General features: G+C 31.7%; 13 protein-coding genes across 13 annotated transcripts; 6 read left to right on the top strand and 7 right to left on the bottom strand.

Moving 5' to 3' along the window:
* Positions 1-211: 211 nt before the first annotated feature.
* Positions 212-3053, bottom strand: PPL_04137 (uncharacterized protein; the record flags this gene model as incomplete). Its single annotated transcript, XM_020575047.1, has 6 exons — positions 212-218; positions 242-332; positions 892-1113; positions 1207-1518; positions 1614-2699; positions 2777-3053. 6 exons carry the CDS (start codon positions 3051-3053, stop codon positions 212-214), a joined length of 1995 nt encoding a protein of 664 aa, XP_020435461.1.
* Positions 3054-3184: 131 nt separating this feature from the next.
* On the top strand, positions 3185-5178 carry eIF3s5 (eukaryotic translation initiation factor 3 subunit F; the record flags this gene model as incomplete). The annotated part of the gene is made up of 3 exons (XM_020575046.1): positions 3185-3200; positions 3712-3929; positions 4468-5178. The coding sequence occupies 3 exons, from the start codon at positions 3185-3187 to the stop codon at positions 5176-5178; spliced, it is 945 nt and encodes a 314-aa protein (XP_020435460.1).
* Positions 5179-5508: 330 nt separating this feature from the next.
* On the top strand, positions 5509-6004 carry gloA (lactoylglutathione lyase; the record flags this gene model as incomplete). Its single annotated transcript, XM_020575045.1, has 2 exons — positions 5509-5821; positions 5910-6004. The coding sequence occupies 2 exons, from the start codon at positions 5509-5511 to the stop codon at positions 6002-6004; spliced, it is 408 nt and encodes a 135-aa protein (XP_020435459.1).
* Positions 6005-6419: 415 nt separating this feature from the next.
* PPL_04134 (uncharacterized protein) lies at positions 6420-7600 on the top strand (the record flags this gene model as incomplete). The annotated part of the gene is made up of 2 exons (XM_020575044.1): positions 6420-6674; positions 6698-7600. 2 exons carry the CDS (start codon positions 6420-6422, stop codon positions 7598-7600), a joined length of 1158 nt encoding a protein of 385 aa, XP_020435458.1.
* A 352-nt stretch (positions 7601-7952) lies between these two features.
* Positions 7953-8393, top strand: proB (profilin; the record flags this gene model as incomplete). The annotated part of the gene is made up of 2 exons (XM_020575043.1): positions 7953-7964; positions 8025-8393. 2 exons carry the CDS (start codon positions 7953-7955, stop codon positions 8391-8393), a joined length of 381 nt encoding a protein of 126 aa, XP_020435457.1.
* A 164-nt stretch (positions 8394-8557) lies between these two features.
* rpl28 (S60 ribosomal protein L28) lies at positions 8558-8974 on the bottom strand (the record flags this gene model as incomplete). The annotated part of the gene is made up of 1 exon (XM_020575042.1): positions 8558-8974. The coding sequence occupies one exon, from the start codon at positions 8972-8974 to the stop codon at positions 8558-8560; it is 417 nt and encodes a 138-aa protein (XP_020435456.1).
* A 614-nt stretch (positions 8975-9588) lies between these two features.
* On the bottom strand, positions 9589-10821 carry PPL_04131 (translation machinery-associated protein 16; the record flags this gene model as incomplete). Its single annotated transcript, XM_020575041.1, has 5 exons — positions 9589-9605; positions 9647-9688; positions 10059-10322; positions 10400-10621; positions 10695-10821. The coding sequence occupies 5 exons, from the start codon at positions 10819-10821 to the stop codon at positions 9589-9591; spliced, it is 672 nt and encodes a 223-aa protein (XP_020435455.1).
* A 215-nt stretch (positions 10822-11036) lies between these two features.
* Positions 11037-12842, bottom strand: PPL_04130 (uncharacterized protein; the record flags this gene model as incomplete). Its single annotated transcript, XM_020575040.1, has 1 exon — positions 11037-12842. The coding sequence occupies one exon, from the start codon at positions 12840-12842 to the stop codon at positions 11037-11039; it is 1806 nt and encodes a 601-aa protein (XP_020435454.1).
* Positions 12843-13060: 218 nt separating this feature from the next.
* On the bottom strand, positions 13061-14851 carry PPL_04129 (uncharacterized protein; the record flags this gene model as incomplete). Its single annotated transcript, XM_020575039.1, has 1 exon — positions 13061-14851. The coding sequence occupies one exon, from the start codon at positions 14849-14851 to the stop codon at positions 13061-13063; it is 1791 nt and encodes a 596-aa protein (XP_020435453.1).
* A 686-nt stretch (positions 14852-15537) lies between these two features.
* Positions 15538-16453, top strand: vps55 (Vps55 family protein; the record flags this gene model as incomplete). Its single annotated transcript, XM_020575038.1, has 4 exons — positions 15538-15632; positions 15896-16060; positions 16143-16230; positions 16340-16453. The coding sequence occupies 4 exons, from the start codon at positions 15538-15540 to the stop codon at positions 16451-16453; spliced, it is 462 nt and encodes a 153-aa protein (XP_020435452.1).
* A 525-nt stretch (positions 16454-16978) lies between these two features.
* PPL_04127 (NudC domain-containing protein) lies at positions 16979-17548 on the bottom strand (the record flags this gene model as incomplete). Its single annotated transcript, XM_020575037.1, has 2 exons — positions 16979-17266; positions 17357-17548. The coding sequence occupies 2 exons, from the start codon at positions 17546-17548 to the stop codon at positions 16979-16981; spliced, it is 480 nt and encodes a 159-aa protein (XP_020435451.1).
* A 164-nt stretch (positions 17549-17712) lies between these two features.
* Positions 17713-18513, top strand: PPL_04126 (tetratricopeptide repeat protein; the record flags this gene model as incomplete). Its single annotated transcript, XM_020575036.1, has 1 exon — positions 17713-18513. The coding sequence occupies one exon, from the start codon at positions 17713-17715 to the stop codon at positions 18511-18513; it is 801 nt and encodes a 266-aa protein (XP_020435450.1).
* A 398-nt stretch (positions 18514-18911) lies between these two features.
* PPL_04125 (uncharacterized protein) lies at positions 18912-19790 on the bottom strand (the record flags this gene model as incomplete). The annotated part of the gene is made up of 1 exon (XM_020575035.1): positions 18912-19790. One exon carries the CDS (start codon positions 19788-19790, stop codon positions 18912-18914), a length of 879 nt encoding a protein of 292 aa, XP_020435449.1.
* Positions 19791-19855: the final 65 nt, after the last annotated feature.

Below are 19855 nucleotides of genomic sequence, written 5' to 3'. Positions count from 1 at the left end.
AAACTAGCTAACAAGCTAGACTAACATTGTTAATCAACAAATATATATATTTTGATTTACACACACAACATATAATAATAATAATAATAAAATTTAATCTCGAAATGATTGGTTAATTAAGATGTTTAAATCAAATCAAGTTAAACAAAACAATTACTTTTTTGAGAACGTTTTAATTTTAGATTAAAAAGATAACAAACAATTACTTTTTTTATTTACTTATTTAAATAATTATAGTTACCATTGTTGTTGTTGTTGTTGTTGACTCATTTGACAAAATAGAAATAGATTAGGATTAGGATTAGATAGATAGAACTTAAACTTTTGTTGAACTACATTACACTACACTACATGAGCACTAAGTGAAAAATAAATAAATAAATGGTTATTTTGTTAAGTTTAAAATAAAATAGAGAGATTTAAAAGTTAAAAAAAGAACAAAAGTTAGTCTTTGTTTTTAGTTGATCAAAAAAAAAAAAAGAAAAGATTGAATGATTAGTAACATTTAGATCTTGTATGACTCTGTTGTTAATAGTTTGTTTTTTGGAAAGTATAGTATTGTTTTGTTAGTTCACATTATATTGATTTAATAATATGTTTAAAAAAAAGAATTTGGTAAAAATGATTGATTTGATAAGTTTGGTTTGTTGCTTTTAGTACTACTACAACAAGCAAGAAAGCAAGAAAGCAAGCTTAACTGTTAGCTATACTTGCTTGTTGCTTGTATTGTACATCTAGCTCGCTCTCTCTCTTATCAATCTCATTCCAGTGGTGACTGCTCGTCGGTTGCAGCCATCTTGAGTTCTTCGATCATCTGCTTGGGATATATCTTTTGGTTCTCCCATATGTTGAGTACTTTTACCACCTTCTCTTGATTCTCCGGCGATTCACCAGCACTGGTCGAGGCTATAATAAATGGTAAATAATCTTTGATTGCATCGGCAAATTCATCGAGCATATCTCCTCTTCTTCTTCCTAGACAATTGTGGAGCGAATCGTTCAAGACATAAAGAATATTAAGCTTTTGTGAAAACTTTAGTGTTCCTTGTTGGTGTGTAGTTGTAATAATAGAAATGATTTCCAATGCATGTTGTATATGATTCATTATCCATGCTTTACATGAACTAAAAAAAAATATTGTTAATTAACTTTTTTTTTATATAATGAATAGATAGACTATTAAGATAATATATCTCTTTATATTACTTACAGTAATAGAACCCTTTGATAAATTTAATTTCTCGAGCATATCTTTAAATTCTTGTACTTGTTGTTCATTTAAATAAGATTGTTGTTGTGGTGGATTGAATTGCATATCTTGTGGTTGTTGTTGTTGTTGTTGTGGCTGTTGTTGTTGTTGTTGAGGTTGTGATTGTGGTTGTGGTTGTTGTTGCTGTTGTTGTTGTTGTTGTTGTTGTTGTAATTGTTGTTGTTGTAATTGTTGTTGTTGTAATTGTTCTTGTTGTGATGGTGGTACAAATTGATTTATTTGGTTAGTATTTCTATCGGATGAATGAGCTGTAAACAAACATTATAAATAAAAAAAAGGTAAGTAAATATAATTAATATTTTCAGATCTAACAGTAATAATAATAAATAGCAATATAATTTACCATCTGGATTCTTAATTATCCATAACTTCCAACGATAATAATCATGATTAGGATGGTTTGTTCTTAAAAAGTCGAATTGTGAATTGTTTCTCTGTTTTTCTTGTGTGTACGATTCGAAACGTGGACCGTTCTTGGCGACGTATGTAGCGAATTTATCTATAATCGTTTGGAGACTGGCGCTGGCTGGTGGCGCTGCAGGCAGTGGATTTCCATTGTGATCTCTGTTTTGGTGTTCGCTGTTGTTGTGGTGCTGCTCACCTCTGTCTCTGAATCTGTCTCTGAATCCACCGCCACGCTCCGCTCGATCCGGACGCTCCGGACGCTCACCACCGAATCGCTCGCCACGTTCGCCACGATCTCCTCTGTCTCCACGCTCGCCACGATCGAATTTCTTGAATCCACCACGCTCTCCACCGCCGCCACCACGCTCACCGCCAGCATCGCCGTCGGATTCTCTTCGGAAATTGATAGCCAAGTTCAGCCCATGAAAGTTGCGACCTTGAACGGCACTCTTTGCCAGGATGGCGGTCTCGACGTCTTGGAAGCTGACGAACGCGCACTGACGACCGGTCAGCACACGGACGTACTCCACCTTGCCAACGGTCTCAAAGAGCTCGCGTAGACTGTCTTCGGTGACGGACATCGCTACGTTACCAATCCAGAGATTCTTACATGGCGGATTCTGACTGTCGAATCCGGTGGCCTCTTTTGCCTCGGCCTTGCCAAAGCCGAGTTTCAGTGGCAAACCACGCAACATTGCACCGTTCAACTCGTACTGTGCCTGTATCGACGAATTCAACTCTGCATAGGTAATGAACGAGTATCGCTTCGCCGGCACCAGCTTTACATACTTGATATATCCAAAAGTTCCAAACATCTGACGTATCTCCTCTTCGGTGGCATCGGGATGTGTATTACCCGCCCAGATGACACGCGACGGTTGTGATGAATTTGATTTATGACCTCCCATTTGTCCACCTCCATGACCACCATGTTGACCGCCACCATGCTGACCACCGCCACCATGTTGATATGGATTTTGATTTGAACCTGTTGTTGATTGATCGTGTGAATATTGATTATAATCTAAAAGGAATTAATTAATATGTTGTTGCGATAACTCTGAATCTATGTATATATATATAGTATGTATTTTCTCTTACCTGAATTTTCAGTTTGGTGTTGAGCGGCAGCTTGTTGTGCTTGTTGATATTGAGCATAGTAAGCGGCATAAGCAGCTGGATCTTGGTAGTAGGCAGCTGTTGATTCATCGTAACCCTGTGCAGCATAATATGAACTGTAATCATATTGTTGTTGTTGTTGTTGCTGTTGTTCATCTTTATTATCTGAAGTAGCTGTACCGGAAGAAGGATCATGTGAAACCTTTTGTTTCTTTAGAAACTGCTCCATAAAACTACCATCATTTGTAAATGTATTCATTATTTACTATTATTACTATTTATATTTGCTAATATACTATTTATAAGTATAAATAACAAAAATAATAAAAATAGATAATATTAAATAATAAACTAACTTTATAAATAAATTAAATTAAAATTTAAGAAAAAATGATAAAACTCTTAAGTAAGTTGTCATTAAAAAAAAAAAAAAAAAAAATCAAAACAGTACACTTTATTTATTTTTATTTAAAAAACAAAAAAATTATCAAAACAAACTTGGACTGTTTGTTGTTGTTATTGTCATTAACAATTTTAAATGAATATTTATTTTATTCATAATTTTAAACTCACATTATTATATCTTGTTACAATATTTTAAAATATAATAACAATTTAATTGTGATATTGATATTACGAATTTGGAGGTTCGATTATTGAATTGTTTCGATTTTTTTTGAAAAAATTCACAAAAGTTTTTTTAAATTTTTAAAATAGTTTTTTTTTTTTTTTTTTTTTTTTTGATAGTGTGAAATTAGTGTGGTCAGCCTAAGTTGTTACAAAAAGAAGAGTGAGAAATCATTGAGTTTTTTGTTGTTGAATTTAGATAAAGTAATTTTTAAACGAGAGATTAAAATTTAAGTGATCTTGTTCATCATCTAAAGAAAAAAGATTAGATTTATTATTTATATAGATAGATATATACAAATTAAAGATGCAATCAGAGAAATCAATCTTTTCACCAAGCCAACTCACAGTTAAAGTACACCCAGTTGTCATTTTCAATATATTGGATCACTATATCAGAAGACACGATGGTCAAGACAGAGTTATTGGTACTCTTTTAGGTTATAATAACGATGGTGTTGTAGAAATCAAAAACAGTTTCCCAGTTGTACATTCTGAAGGTGATCAAGTAAGGAATAAACAGTACATAACCAATCATATTAATCAGTCAGTCAATCAATCAATCAATCAACAATAGCAATCAAAAACAATAGAGTTAAACCAGTTATATTCAGAATTGAATCTATCAATGATACGAACATAATCATTTCAAACCAAACCAAACCAAACAATCACCAAACAGCATACATACAGATCCCTTAGGTTTTAATTGTACACCAAGTCTTAGTTATCAAAGGAAGTCATTTTAACGATAATTGGAATGAGATAAAGAAATGGTTTGGATTTAAGATGATTTTGGATAGATGAATTTAGATGGATGATCATATGGATTTTGTATTTGGTTCGGCTCGGTTTGGTTTGGTTAGGTTTGATTTGGTTAGTTTTTATTGGATTGATTACCTTTTGATAGTTATAAACTGGTTTGTTTTGGATATAGTTATGTTTTTTTTGATTGACTGATTATAGATTAGATTGTTATTATTTAATTAAAATATTATATACTTATCAAACTCATTATTCATCAACACAATTAAAAATGAAAATAGATTGCAGTAGAGATGGAATTCCACAGAAAAATGTTAGATTTACACTTAAAGTCATCACCACGTGAACCAATCATTGGTTGGTACGCAACAGGATGTGACATCAATGAGAACTCTGTGATTATCAATAATTTCTATCGTGAAGAGATGAATGGATCACCGATCCATTTGACAGTGGACACCGGTCTCACCAACGACACAATGGGTATTCACGCCTACCAAGCACACTCGCTCAGCGAGCATCCAGACAGCTCATTGGGAAGCTACTTCACTCCATTGCCATTGGAGATTCTCACTTTCGAAGCAGAGAATGCCGGTCTCGATGCTTTGACCGCTGCCGACCGTTCGCTGACTGCCACCATCGTCGACGCCACCGCCACTGCCGACGCCGAACAACAACAGCAACAACAACAATCGATCTCGTTGCTCTCGGAGCTCGAATCACTCCAAGGATCACTTGGTAAGCTCGACCAGATGCTCGATTCCGTAGCACAGTACATCGCTGCCGTCGAGAAGGGTGAGATCCAAGGTGATCCACGTATCGGTCGTTTCCTCGCCAAGACCATCCAGGCTTTGCCAAAATCAAATACCCACGTAATGGAAAAAGTTATCAACAACAGCGTCAAGGATCTCCTCATGATCGTTTATATTGCCTCATTGACTCGTTCACAATTAGCCGTAGCCGAAAAAGTACGTCAAAGTCTAAACTTTTAAACAAGCAACATACCATTAAACAACCAACCAACAACAAAAAAAAAACAAAAAAACAAATCGAAAAAAATCAATCATATATATTGTATCAAAAACAATTATTAAAATAAAATAATAATAGTTGTTTTAATATTATAATGTTTAATGAATTATTTGATCACATCAGATGATCAAAGCAGAACAATTAAAAAAAAACATGTGAAAAAAGTTGATGAGCAATTTTTCCCACACCCTGCTCTGATTTATTTTCATTACCAAACAACTTTAATTATATATCTATATTATTAATAACTGTTTTTATTTAGATAAAGAATAATAAAGAATAAAAATAAGATGCGTTTCTTACATACTATGTTGAGAGTTGGTGATCTCGATCGTTCTATCGACTTTTATACCAATATATTGGGTATGAAATTGTTGAGAAAGAGTGAAAATGCAGAGTACAAGTATACATTGGCATTCATTGGTTACGAGGATGAGTCTGTCGGTACTGTACTTGAACTGACTTATAATTGGGGTGTTACAAGCTACGATCTCGGTGGTGCATTTGGTCATATCGCTATTGGTGCAGATAACATCTCTGAAGTCGTAGAAAAGGTTAGATCTGCAGGTGGTAAAGTCACACGTGAAGTTGGTCCAGTTAAAGGTATAGTATTAATAATATAATCATATTTACACAAATGTAAATCCATTATTAATTTACATATTTGCAAAATCCTACTAATTAATAATAGGTGGAACTACCGTAATTGCATTCGTAGAAGATCCAGATGGATACAAAATCGAATTAATCGAAAATAAATTCATTGGAAAAGGATTAGGAAATTAATCATTCAACTAGATCTAATATGATAATTATTGTTTGCATTTAATTAAAGAAAAGAGATTTTACTATCACTATTAGCATTTGCATTAGAGTAAATCTGTAGATATCAATAGTGTTATTCTGTATGAGATGTTCCAAAACACTCGTACATTTTTCGTCATTGTTGTTTCTTTCTTTTTTCAATCTAATATTATAATCAACTTCAAGTCATTTCATAATTAATTTGTCAGCAATTAACTATTTTTGCTTTTAAAGCAAAAACAGAAATTTTCTGTTGCCAAAACGATCACTGATATTTAAAACCAAGATAATTTCAGGAAAAGTATCTGTGCTCTAGATTAATAAATATTCGATAGACAAAATGTAAATGATATTTATTTTTTAGTTCAATTTCGATTTCTATCATACATATTAGAAAATGTCATTATATATTCCTTTTGATATAAATACAAATTCATCTGAGGGATTTAAAGCTCCAATCTTTGAAAATCAAAAAGATGAGCTATCTAATCTACTCAGAGAAGAAAAAGTTGTGGTCGTTCAAAGAAAAGATCCAAAATCTTACTATCAAGAAGAAGAAATACAATTCATCATGAAAAAGGTGAACCATCTATTCGAAAGATATGTAGAGGTTTATAGTTTCAGCTACAATGTAATAAATGGTAGAGTTGGAGTATGTAGAATTAATAATAATAGATCGATCGATCGATCAAAAACAAACAAAAAGATAGCAAGATATTAACATATTATTTAAAGGATTTTAGTTTTTCTAAAAATTCATGTAGTAAATCGCCTTACTTAAACTATGCTTGTTTAAGAGGAGAAGTAATCCCGTTGGTTATCTATAGAAATATCTATGAGAAGGACGATGTCGCCAACATAGTTGAATATGAGATGCGCCATGTCAATGTACTTCACTTTAGTGTCAATGGTGGTGGATTCAGTCGAGAAGTGGAATCATTCACTTTGAGCGCCAAAGAAACAACTCTCAAACATATATCGATGGATTTAACCACCGGGGAGTATACATCGATTCAAAAGTGCAATTGGGATAACACAAGCTGCGAAGGTTCAAGAACCATCTTTGATAGTGTTGCGTCGTCCACCAATAATAATAATGGCGGCGGTAGTAGTAGTAGCAAACCGACACAATCACGACTGGCAAAGAGTGGTAGACTTGTTAATTTCGATGCTAAAGATGCCGATGTGCTTGCTTTGGTCAAGGAGTTGGGTGTACCACCGAAGAAACCAACTAAATTTGCAGTGATCACACAACTAGCTCCAGATTTAGCAGAAGAATTCAACAAACCAACACCTTTAACCATTGACAATGTCAAGAATGCTATCGTTGAGAAGCTTAATATACCAAAGTCAGATATAAAGAACCTCTATGGATACAACGGAACTAAAATAGAAAATGACAATCAACTAAATTCATTGACATACATGATACAAACTAAAGATGGTAAGATGTTTGGTCAAAGATCAATGTCAACATGTTCTTCTTCATCTAGAAGATTGTTTTTACAACAACAACCTAGATTACAAAGAAATACAATTGTACAACTAACTCAGATAATGAAATATTTTAAGAAATAAACAATAAACTTTTGTATAAATATATATGAATGTATTAATATACAATCTGATCCTATTATCTTTGTTATTTCATTTTATATATTCCCAATTTAGTCATATACATAGACAACCCCTAAATCTTAGAAATATGGAAAAATATGTGTTTTGATTTTTTCATGTTGTGTGTGTGTGTGTTTCAGAAATACAAATAAATTTTATTCATAGCCAGGTCAAATATTAATGAATTAACTAGTAAAGTTTAAATAAATATTCGAACTTTTGTTAAAATTTTTTATTTGAATATATATTTTTATCTTTTTTTAGTTTTTTTTTTTTCAAATATCTTTATCTTTATTATACTATTTTATGAAAAATGTCTTGGCAGGTAAATAACATTATTAGTTTGGAATATTATATTATAATTTGTTAATTTAAAGAAATTTAGCAATACGTTGACACAAATTTGATAGGTTCGAAAAATTTAGCAAGAGCCGCTATTATTGGACACGACGGAAATAATTGGGCATCTTCTACTCCTAAACTAGTTTCACAAACCGATGGAAAAGCATTATCCGATCTTTTCAAGAAACCAAACGAAGCATTGGAGAAAGGTATCATGCTAGATGGTATTAAATATATGGGCATTAAAGCAAATGAAAGAAGTATCTACGGTAAGAAAGGCTCAACAGGTTTAGTGTGTGTTAAAACTCTGAAATCAATTCTAGTCGGATATTACAACGAAACTCAACAACCAGGAAATGCAACAAACACAATCGAGAAATTAGCTGATTATTTAATTGAAAATGGATTCTAAAAACAAACATATAAAATTTATATTAATAAAGATTATAATAATGTTGTACATATAAATACTTTCAAACAAAAAAAAGATTTATGCATAAAAGAAATAATAATCTTAGTGATTTTAAAATGGATTTACTTTTTATTTTAATTTTGCAAAAACTACTAACAAGGTGTTTAGTTGGCAGCAGTCTTGGCAGCCTTCTTGGCAGCACGAGCCTTCAACATGTTGGCGGCCTTGGCGGTCTTGTTGAGACGGTGGTAACGGGCGAGGGCAGCAGCACGGAGCTCTGGGGCGTAACCGGTGGTGAGGGTACGGATGGCCTTGGCGGATGAACGGTAGTTCTTTGACAATTGGACACGACCGAAGGAGGCAGCTGGGTTGGCAGCCTTCTTGGTACGCTTGGCAGACAATTCGATGGCACCAGCGGCGTTGACGTTGACATCGACGACCTTACGGTTGGCCAAACCAGAGTACTTTGAGCTGTGCTTGTTACGGAGATTACCAGCTTCGCTTGAGAAAGAGGTCTTTCCTCTGGTAATCTTGAAAGCGTTGTTACCTCTGATGACGTTCCAAATGAGCTCTGATGACATTTCTTTATATAATTGATAATAATAAATATTAGTATTAAAATTCTTATTCCTTTGAAATAATTATCAATTTTTTAGTTTTTTTTTTAGTTTTTTTCCGTAGATACAAAATTCGTTTGTCAAAAAAAAAAAAAAAAGAGAGAGAGAGAGAGAGAGAAGAAAAAAAAGATAGATAATGACTAGTATAAATTTATATGAATTGTATTCGTTGTCTATAGTTTGATCGAATTTGTTTATAATTTAACAGAATTTTTTTTCATCCGATAAAGTAGCAATGAAATAGAATAATAATTCTGATTATCTTCCTTTTTTTTGTTGATATTTTTTTGTTGTTTTCGCTGCTTCATAACACAACTTATAAAAATTTTAGATGACCAAAGATCGATTATTTGTTTCATTTTTTAAATCCTATTTTTTGTATTACATCATCTGTTTCATCATGAATAAATCTAATCTGTAATAATAGTATTGAATAGAATAATGAAATATTTAACTAAATAACAATATTTGAGATAGAAAAGAGAAGAATTTTGGAAAAACGACGAATTTGTAATTATTATATTATTATTGATTTTAATATAAATCTTGTAATTGTTGATTAAACTATAACAAAAAAACTAATTATTTGCTTTTACTATTAAAAAAATTATTATGATAAAAAAACGAATCACATACTAATCCACTTAAAATCGTGTTGATTCTCTATTGATGAATGACCTCAAAAAAAATTTGAAAAGCGTACTCTATGGTAATTGGCAAAAAAAAAATTTAAAAATGAAAAAAATAAAAATAAAATTCAAAAAAAAATACATTTGAAAAAAAACAAAACAAAAAATACGTTACTTGTGCCTTGCTTTGACCATCTACCCAAAAAAAAAAATATGATGGATCAATTCAAAAAAGTCTTATATAACGTTACTCTCTTTTTTATTATTCATACAATAATAATAATAATTGATGAATAATAAATATTAAATAATATAATAAATACTATTTATTTTTGATTAAAATGTTGTTTAGATCTAAATCTAAATTCATTGGATTTAGTTATATTATTATTTTGTTTAGTTGGTTGTTGTTGGTTTACTCATTAGTGAAGCTGAAAGAAGAGCAAATGGGTTGGTGGTAACGGGTGTTTCTAATTGTGTTCTAATTGACTTTGGTTCTTCAGTGTTGTTGCTGGTGGTGGTGGTGGTAGTAGTTGATGTTGCAACATCTGTAGATACTTCACTGTCGTCCTTTCCATCGATTGATTTAAATTTCTTCATTTGCAATTGATGTATCAGTTGCATGTTTCCTTCCCATTCATTCAACCACTTTACATTACTTATCTTTGTTAAATCTGGAATAGCTATAGTATTCATTTAGTTATTGTTAATAGCTAATCAATCATTATTATAATATTATTTTGTTGTTATATATACATACAATAACCATCACCATTAAATTGTTTAAGTTCATCAACTTTTAATGAATTTAATAAATCAGCTGTATTTGAACGATTGACTTTCTTTTTGATTTCATCTTCTCCCAGAAGTTTATCGTCGTTTCTATTAATATATTCTTCAATCCATCTCGATAGTTCTCTTGGTGTATATACTTTCTTTGGTGTCTCTTTAATCTTATCTTGGAAGTATTTAACTTTTTGATCTATTTTGTTAAAGTAATAGTTATCATTAGTTAAATAGTAATTAAATCAATCAACTTTAGTTAAAACACATACATAATACAGTATGTTCTTTATTCTTCATTGTAACCTGCTTTTCTTTTCTAACCACTCTGAAACCAGCCTTAGTGATCTTCTTTGCCTTTCTAGATAGTGGATGTACTGCTTTCTTATTATCACTCATTTTTATTTAAATATTAACTTGTAATACTGTTTATCTATATATATTTATATTATAATTAAAAAAGTGAGAAATAAAATAAAATTTAATTTAACAAAAAACAAAAAACGAACGACAAAAAAAATAAATAAAATAAAATAACAAAAAATATTAGTTTTTTTTTTGATCGTGATAACAAATGATTTATTATTAATACATTACAACATGTTTGCAAATCTTTAAATATTTAAAGATTTAATAAATTCAAGTCTTTCTGGGTAACTTTTGAATTTTAATTCATCATCCAATTCAGATGGTATTGAGATTCTCTCTCTATTATTAAGAAGAAGCAATTTCATTATTGCAAAATCATTCTTTGTAAGTGCATACTCCAGTGCTAATTCGCTGAACCCTTCGGTTCTATTGGTGAGTAGAAATTCAACGATTTCTTTTGAACCTTGCTCTGCAGCATCACCGATAACATCTTTTGAAAATGGAGCGTTTTGATTGTGTAGATATATGATCAAATCTAAACATTCTGGTGCGGTTGCGAATTCCGATGTGTTGTCATTGAATGGTAATTCAAGATGTTCTTTTAACCAAATGACATTCGACAACCTGTTGTTCTTACATGCATATTTATAGGCTTTATCAGTACAATGTAGGTTGTTGTTATGATTCATCAACCATTGCATAGCTTCTTGATTTTCAAACGATGCCAATCTATTCAGTGTCTTATTGGTACAGATACAGTCGCTACGATTCTCAAAGAGATATTTGAATGTTTCGAAAGTATTCGCTTTGCGTGAAAGACTATCTAAGATATTGGCTGAGCAACCTTCGGTGGTGTTTTCATTTAGGAATCGCACCACTTTTGTATGTCCATTGATTGCAGCTTGATCCATGACCTCTCTTGTATTTCTATATCCTTTTCTATGTAGGAACCGAACTATTTCAAGTTCACCTTCTCTTGCAGCACTCATCATAATATAGTAACTCTCCAAATCTACCTCTTTAAATCGATGTTCATATAGAAATTCAATCATATCCATTCGATTGGCGCTATCTTTGTTTGGCGACGACAGAACCAATATTATTTCATTCGATTTTTCATTGTTTCCATTAGTGTGATAGTGAATTTGTTTGGCCAATTCAAATTGACCATGCACCAGAGCTAGGTTAATGGTCGACAGAATACAATCTTCAGTGCGATTCGCCAGTAGATATTTGGTGGCTTCATACTGACCATCATATATTGAGCTGATGATATTGAGCGGTCTATAGACAAACGGATATCTCTTGAGAGCAAATTCGATCAATTCAATATCACCAGAACGAATTGTACCGTTTAGCGATGTCAATGGTTCGGTTCGGTTACGATGAAGGAATCGTGCAGTTGGCGGGTGACTGCATAGATCTTTAGCTTTTGAAGAGCAGCCTTCAGTTCGATTGGCGTGTAAGAACTCGACTATATGCAGGTGACCTTTGGCAGCTGCGTTATCCATAGCTGATTTTGTTACTTTATCTCTCCTATTCTCGTGGATCCACCGCACAATATGAAGGTGACCATGCATTGCAGCCAATTGCATCGATTCTCCACTGAATACAGAATCGATTTTGTTTTCATGAAGGAATTGGATTATTGGTAAGTGCCCATGTTTTATCGACTCATCATGAATAGCTTTGAAGTTTATTAGTGAATGGCTACAATGTTGATAAACAACTTCAATTAAATCAAGTTTGCCACGTTCACTTGCAAGTTTCAATGATTTAATGAATAGCGATTTGAAATCAGCTAGTAGAGAGCTATCATACGATTGATCTTTGAGCGCAGATATTACTCTGATGAATATCGATTTAAACCTTTCAGTTTGATTGAATCTGATCAACTCCGCTGGGAAGCATCCAAGGTCATACCAATCGTAAACTAAACGGTCGAGTCTATGAATCTGTTTAACATCTCTGAATATTCTATTTCTCAATATTTTCGAATTTAATATCTTTTTAAAGTAAAAGCTATTATTACTATTATCTTCTATGTTCATTTTTTTTAATGGTTGTAGTATAATCAGAGTAGGAACATTTTTCTGAATTTCTATAAATTTTTGTCCAAAAAAACCCTAAGAGTTTTGTAGTTTTTTTTTTCAGAATAATATTCCATCAAACTCAATTATTTGATAGGTTTATACCTAATAATTGAAATATCTTTTAATTATTTGATTAAATCAGTTTATGATGTTTTATTGATTTTAGGTTGTATGTTTCAGAGTTTATGAACTTTGATAAATTCCAGTCTTTTCAAGTAATGTATATAGATTGGGTCTTCTGATATATTCCCGCAATTACAGTTTAGAAGCAGTTTGGTCATTGCAAAGCTATGGGAGTAGCTCGGTGTTGACGGAGAACAGCCTTCTGTACGATTTAGATGAAGAAACGCAACTAAATCGAGATTTTTAGAAATAGCAGCAAAGTCCATTGTTTTTTGTGAAAATGGAGCATTTATAGTGTGTAGATACTTTATTATCTCCAAGCGTCCACGACTAGCAGCCGTCTGATCTATATCCTTCCTCAATGATACTTTCATCTTTTCGTACAACCACTGGAAGTTTGCCAATCTATTGTTCTCACATGCAAAGTAATATGCATTCGAAGTGAATTGTACATTGGAATTCGCTGAGAACCATTCCATTGCATCGGGAGTCTCAAAAATTGCCAAACGATCCATTACTTCATCGTTTAAAGTAACTTCACTTCTGTTCTGGAAAATATATTGGAGTGTTTCGAAATGTTGGTTTTCAGCGACTAGCCCTAGAATGTTTGAGCTAAGAAGTTCGGTTCGATTCTCAGTACAGAATCGAAGTACTTCCGTATGTCCGTTGAGTGCCGCTTGATTTACAGACATACTGCCACGGTATCCATTGCGATGAAGGAATTTACATAATTCCAAATCACCTTGCGATGCAGCCCAATAGGGTGCATCGATATTATCCATGCTCCCAACAGTCTGTCGGTGTTGATGAAGAAACTCGATGATTTCCAGTCGATTTTCAGATAGAGACATCGCGGCACTCTGTATTTCATTGTGTGGATAAACTAGTCTTCCACTGACATGAATTTTCTTTACCAGTTCGAAATTACCTTGGAAAGCGGCGCTATTCATTGTTCGACCACTAATCTTTCCCTCAGTGCGATTCTCCAGCAAGTAAGTGGCAATTTCATATTGTTTATTGGTTATTGCGTGTATAATGTAGTATGGTTTATATTGTTCTGGATAGCTCTCGAGAGTAAACTTTACCAGCTCGAGATCGCCAGATTCCACTGCAACTTTGTACGATATCAATGGATCCGTTAGGTTCTGATGAAGGAATTGTGCAGTTGGCAAGTGTTTACATTGATCTTTAGCAGCTGAAGAGCAACCTTCTGTTCGATTGGTAAATAGGAACTTGACGATCTCTAAATGTCCACCTTTAGCTGCAAAGTCCATCACAGATTCCGAGACCTTTTCTGTTCTATTCTCGTGTAGCCACCGTACAATATGAAGGTGACCATGCATTGCGGCCAGCTTCATCGAGTCACCTTTGAATACAGAATCGATTTTGTTTTCATGAAGGAATTGGATTATCGGTAGATGTCCGTGTACCATTGATTTATCATGAATCAATTTGAAGTTTATTTTATCACACAGGTTACTGCTACTTCTAACATGTTGATAAACGAGTTCAATCAAATCACGTCTTGCCAACGATAACGAATCCATGAATGATAATAGGAAACTATTTAATACTTCGATATCATATGATTGACTACTGACAGCGGATATGACACAGTTGAAAATCGATTTGAATCTTTCGATCTGATTGAATCTGATCAACTCCACTGGGAAGCATCCAAGATCATACCAATCGAACATCATATTGAGAGTGTTATTTTGTCTGTGAATCTGTTTGACATCTCTGAATATTTTATTTCTCAAAAATTGAGAATTTAATATCTTTTTAAAGTAAAAACTTTTATTGCAATAACTATTACTATTTTGTATATCTATGTCATTCATTTTTACAGTTATCTTATCTTTGTTTATTTTTGTTGGCTTTTACACTCATGTAATATGCCAAACAAGGAAAAAAAAAAGAAATTTATTTTTATTTTTATTTTTTTTGATTGATCCCAAAGAAGGTAGGTGAACTTGGTCAAAGAAAGAAAAGTCATAATCTTTAAAGATTTAAATCAAACTATTATTTTTATTATATTTGTTTTATTTATTCTTCATTCTTTAAAATCATTGTTGTTATCAATCGATTGATAAAATAAAAAGCAATGCAAGCAGAGCTCTACAATTTCTTACATTTTAAGGAATATGATTTTTGAATTTCAAAAAAATTTACACATTTTTTTAATTAATATATTTTTGTGGAGTGGTGTTAGTTGATCATAATAAGAGTCTTTCACACTAATAAATCACATAACTTAGTATAAAGTTTAAATCAATTATTATTTATTATTTATTTTTTATTTTTGTGTGTTGTCAATTCTCATCTAACACACATTAGAATATTGTTGTTTAATTTAATTTATTATTATTTTTTTAACATAACTTTTTTTGTTTGCTTGTTTTTCCTTTCTTAATCAATTAAATTAGCCTTTGGTTATTAGCTATTGAATAATTATAGTATAAATATAAATATAGTATTTTAATATATAAGAGTTTTTCTCAATAATAAAATTATAATATAACTAACGATGGCTCATGATATCAAAGGTAAGTTCAAACAACAAACTAAACATCATAATCATATTCATAATCATAAACATTACAATCCACATTTACACATTCAGTTTATATTGCATTAATACTAGTTTTACTAACATGAATGAATTCAATAATATTCTAGTGTAAATATTTAATTAAATAGATTGATTAGTTAGACAGATAGATTGATTGATTGATTGATAGTTTGATAGATAACAAAAGTAGTTTTGATGGCTATGAACTATACAAATATTGATCAATCTGAAATCTAATAATCGATGGTAGATCATAAATATAGTTAACCTAATTTGTTGTTTATTGTTACTGTTTTTTTTTATAATCATTTAGAATTATTGGATTCTCCTGTGCATTCGCAGTAGGTCTCTTGATGAATATATTGGCATGTGTATTCTCACACTCTGGATGGCCAATCATTGTAGTTGCATCGTATTTCCTAGCACCATTCCCCAATTTGATATGTAAGAATAGAGACGCATTCTCAAGTGAGTCAGGGTATGTCTATATTTGTTAGTGATCATTATCTTTAACTTTAGAACTAACTGACATCTGTAATCATTTAACTAAAATCCTATAGAAATTTGACAGATTTGGGTATGTTCTTGACAGGATTTTTCGTTATCAGTGGATTTGCTATTCCAGCCATCATGGCACACTCCTCAATTGTATGTTTTTGAAAAACAAACACTTTAATAGTTGAATTCAGTAACAGGTTATCTAACAAACAACTTTCTATTATCATCATCATCATCATCATCATCATTATTATTATAGATTACATATGAATCATTAGGATTTGCAATTGCAGGAGGTGTTACAGTTTATGCTACATTGATTGCTTTCATGGCATATTTCCACAAGAAAGATGAAGAAGATGGTTGGAATTAAATAACATTCTTTATATAAATAATATAATAATCATAATCATAATCATAATATTACATTGTATTTACATCAAGTCAAAATCAACTCTAAATATTCTTTCCCTTCCCCTTCTTTTTGTACACTTTTGTTTCGTTTTCTTTCTTTTTAATCATATGTCAAGTGTCATATAACAATAAAATACAGACATCTTAAATAGATCTTTTTTATTATTATTATTAATTCTACATGACAAACATACACCAAAGGGTATTATATTGTTAAAAGTATTTGGTTGGTAATTACCTATCTTCTACAAACAACTTCACACTTAGTTTATTAATCTTTCTTTTAATTACAGTCTTAATTTCATTATATATATATATATATATATATATATATATATATATATATATGTTAATAGTGAATCGATGATCTAACAAAACTGTTGAACTTGCTAGAATTATAAATGTTATTCTGTTTTTTTTTTGTACAAAGAGTAGTTGATTTTTTTTATTATTATATTATATATACATATACCAGAGTAGTAGTTTAGAATTTCCTTAGATCTTTCATGAATGTTCTAGGGTCAGGTGCTTGACCGTTGAACTCTGCAGATGAAAAGTCGAAACCGGGATTCTCCTCTTGGAATCTCTCTAACATCATTGATTTCTTTACCTCTTCGTTGAGATGCGAGTCACCACTGATCTGATTGCCGTGTCCTTTCAGTGCTGCAAACCAAGTTTCACCTTTATCCATCTTTTGTAGTGTTATATTGATTACACCGTCTTCCAACGTCCAAAAACTATCTTTTTGTTTTATTGTACTAAAAAACTCCTCCTTTTTGTGATAACAAACAAAATCGTTCGATTCGTTGTTTAGTTATTGTATCGCGTTTGATTAATTTAGAAATACTTATTTACTACATACATCTATGAATGGAGGGTTACCACGAATACCTAATATAAGTTTATTTGATGTGATCTGACAAGCTATCATCTTTGATGATACACCCTCTGGTACCTCTATATAAATATTAACTTCTTCAAGTGTTTGATCCCATTCATATATAGTTCTACCTTGATACTCAAACTTTCTTCTAATAGCTTTAAACTTTTCCATTCTTAAGAGACAATCAATGAATATTAAAATAGATGTTTGAATATATATAAAATAAAAGATATCGAATTTTTTTAGATCTAAAAATTACAAATAATTAAAAAAAAACTAACTTCATCATCTTTTCTTTTTCTATTTAAAATAGAATAAATCATTTGAAAAGAAAAATGGAAAATAAACAACAGATATATCTGAATGCAATAGGTATCAATGCAAATGATACAGATGCACTCTACGAACTTGCAATGACACTCGATATTGACTCCAACAATGATCAAAAGACAATCTTAATGCCATCGGGTGAATCAATGAACAAAGAACAACTCTTGTTGAAAATCATTGATATCAACCCAAATCATTCAAAAGCTTATCATAAGTTATCTGTCGCTCTTAATGATGAACATTCATCTATCATTCTTCCATCAGGCCAATCAATGACCGAAAAACAACTACTCTTGAAATCAATAGAGTGTAATCCATATAATTTTGGTGCATATTCTAACCTTGCCACTACACTTTCAGAGGGTGAATCGATCACACTTAACAATGGACAATCAATGACACAACAACAACTATACTTAAAGGTAATAGAATGTGATCCAACCATTTCAAACCCATATTATAACCTTGCAATTACACTTTCGAGAGGAGAATCAATTACACTTAATAATGGACAGACCATGACAGAAAAGCAACTATTTGCCAAAGCAATAGAGTGTGGACCAAATATTCCACATTTATATGTTAACTTTGCAGAAACACTGTATGTAAATGAAACATTCACCCTCCACAATGGTGTGACAATGACAAAGCAACAACTATTATTGGAAGCAAACAAGTTGGATAATACACAATCCTGGGTTTACAAAGACATTGGATTAACTCTTTTGAACAACAAACAAACCATCACACTTCCCAATGGTGAACAATTAACAAGGAGACAACTCCTTCAAAAAGCAAGAGAATAAAAACTTAAAATAATGTAAAAATTAAAAAAAGATTAGATTAATTCCATCCTCATTTTATTTTTTATAAATAATCGCCGGTCAAATAATAATAATTTTTAATTAAAAATTATTCAAAACCACTTGAATGTAACCTAAATTAATTATAAACACAAATCCATGCTCATATAAAAACCTTTCAAGTGCACTTTTAATGGAGATGAATTACACTTAGTAAAGGATTATCAATGACAAAACAACAACTCTACTACAACAATATTATACGGTAATCAAAGGCCAAGACAATTTTTTGAATATAAATAATAATAATAATAGAAAATAGAAGTGATCTTCAAGCTCTAAAATTTAATTAAATAAATTATAAGTGGAAAAAAAAGATTTATTTATTTAAAAAATTGATTTTAAACAGATTTTGGTTGTGAAGTTGGCATTGGTTGTTGTTGTTGCATTGGGACTGGTGGGATGTATGATGGATATAATTGACCAGTTGGTTGTGGTTGGTATGGAGAATAAAGTGTTTGGAATTGTGGATACATTCCTTGTTGCATTTGTGGTTGGCTTTGTTGAGTTGGCATTACAGTGTATTGGGGTTGTTGTGGCTGTTGTACTTGTGTTTGTTGAGTTGGGATTGGTTGCAATTGCTTTAGTTCCTCTGGGTTGGTGATGTAGGTGGTTGGTGGCATTTGTGGTTGAATGACAACGGTGTTTGTAGATGGTTGACGGAGTTGTTGGAGTTTCTCGTCGATTGGTAATAATACATGAGTCATAATTGGATTGTTAGTTCCGTAGGTGACAAGTCTATCTCTGGATTGGTCATGAACTGGAGCGATGGCCGTTACACCTTGGTGTTCCTGGAGTTGTGATGGCAATTGTACAATTACATAGTTACGGTGTCTGAAGAACATGTAGAGGCAGATAGTATATACAGCGATTGGAATAAGTGTCCAGAAACCAAAGAAAACACCAAACAAATAGACAGACACTAAGAGAAGCATACGCTCGAAAATTGGGGTAGTGTGGTATTGTCTTCCATTGATGATATTAACTTGGTCCATGTACAATTGAGTGTTGATTCCAAAGAATGGCAAGGCATTACCAGCACAAACATAAAACATATGATCTTCATAAACAAACTCCAAACGCAACATATTTCTATTGTAAATGGAGGCAATCTCTTGACCATTGATTTCAACTGTCTTATTTTGTGTAATTGTAACATGTGTTTCTTTGGAATTTAAAGTAAATCTCCAACTATTGTTTAAGCACAAGAAATTTTTCATTTTATTAAATCTTCCCATTTTTAAAATTATTTATGAATAAATAGTATATTATTAAAAAAAAGGTA

Source organism: Heterostelium album (genome assembly GCF_000004825.1).
Source record: "Heterostelium album PN500 unplaced genomic scaffold PPL_contig8, whole genome shotgun sequence".
NCBI lineage: Eukaryota > Evosea > Eumycetozoa > Acytosteliales > Acytosteliaceae > Heterostelium > Heterostelium album.
Note: the sequence above shows the minus strand (reverse complement) of the source record. Positions and strands in the feature narration are given on the sequence as shown.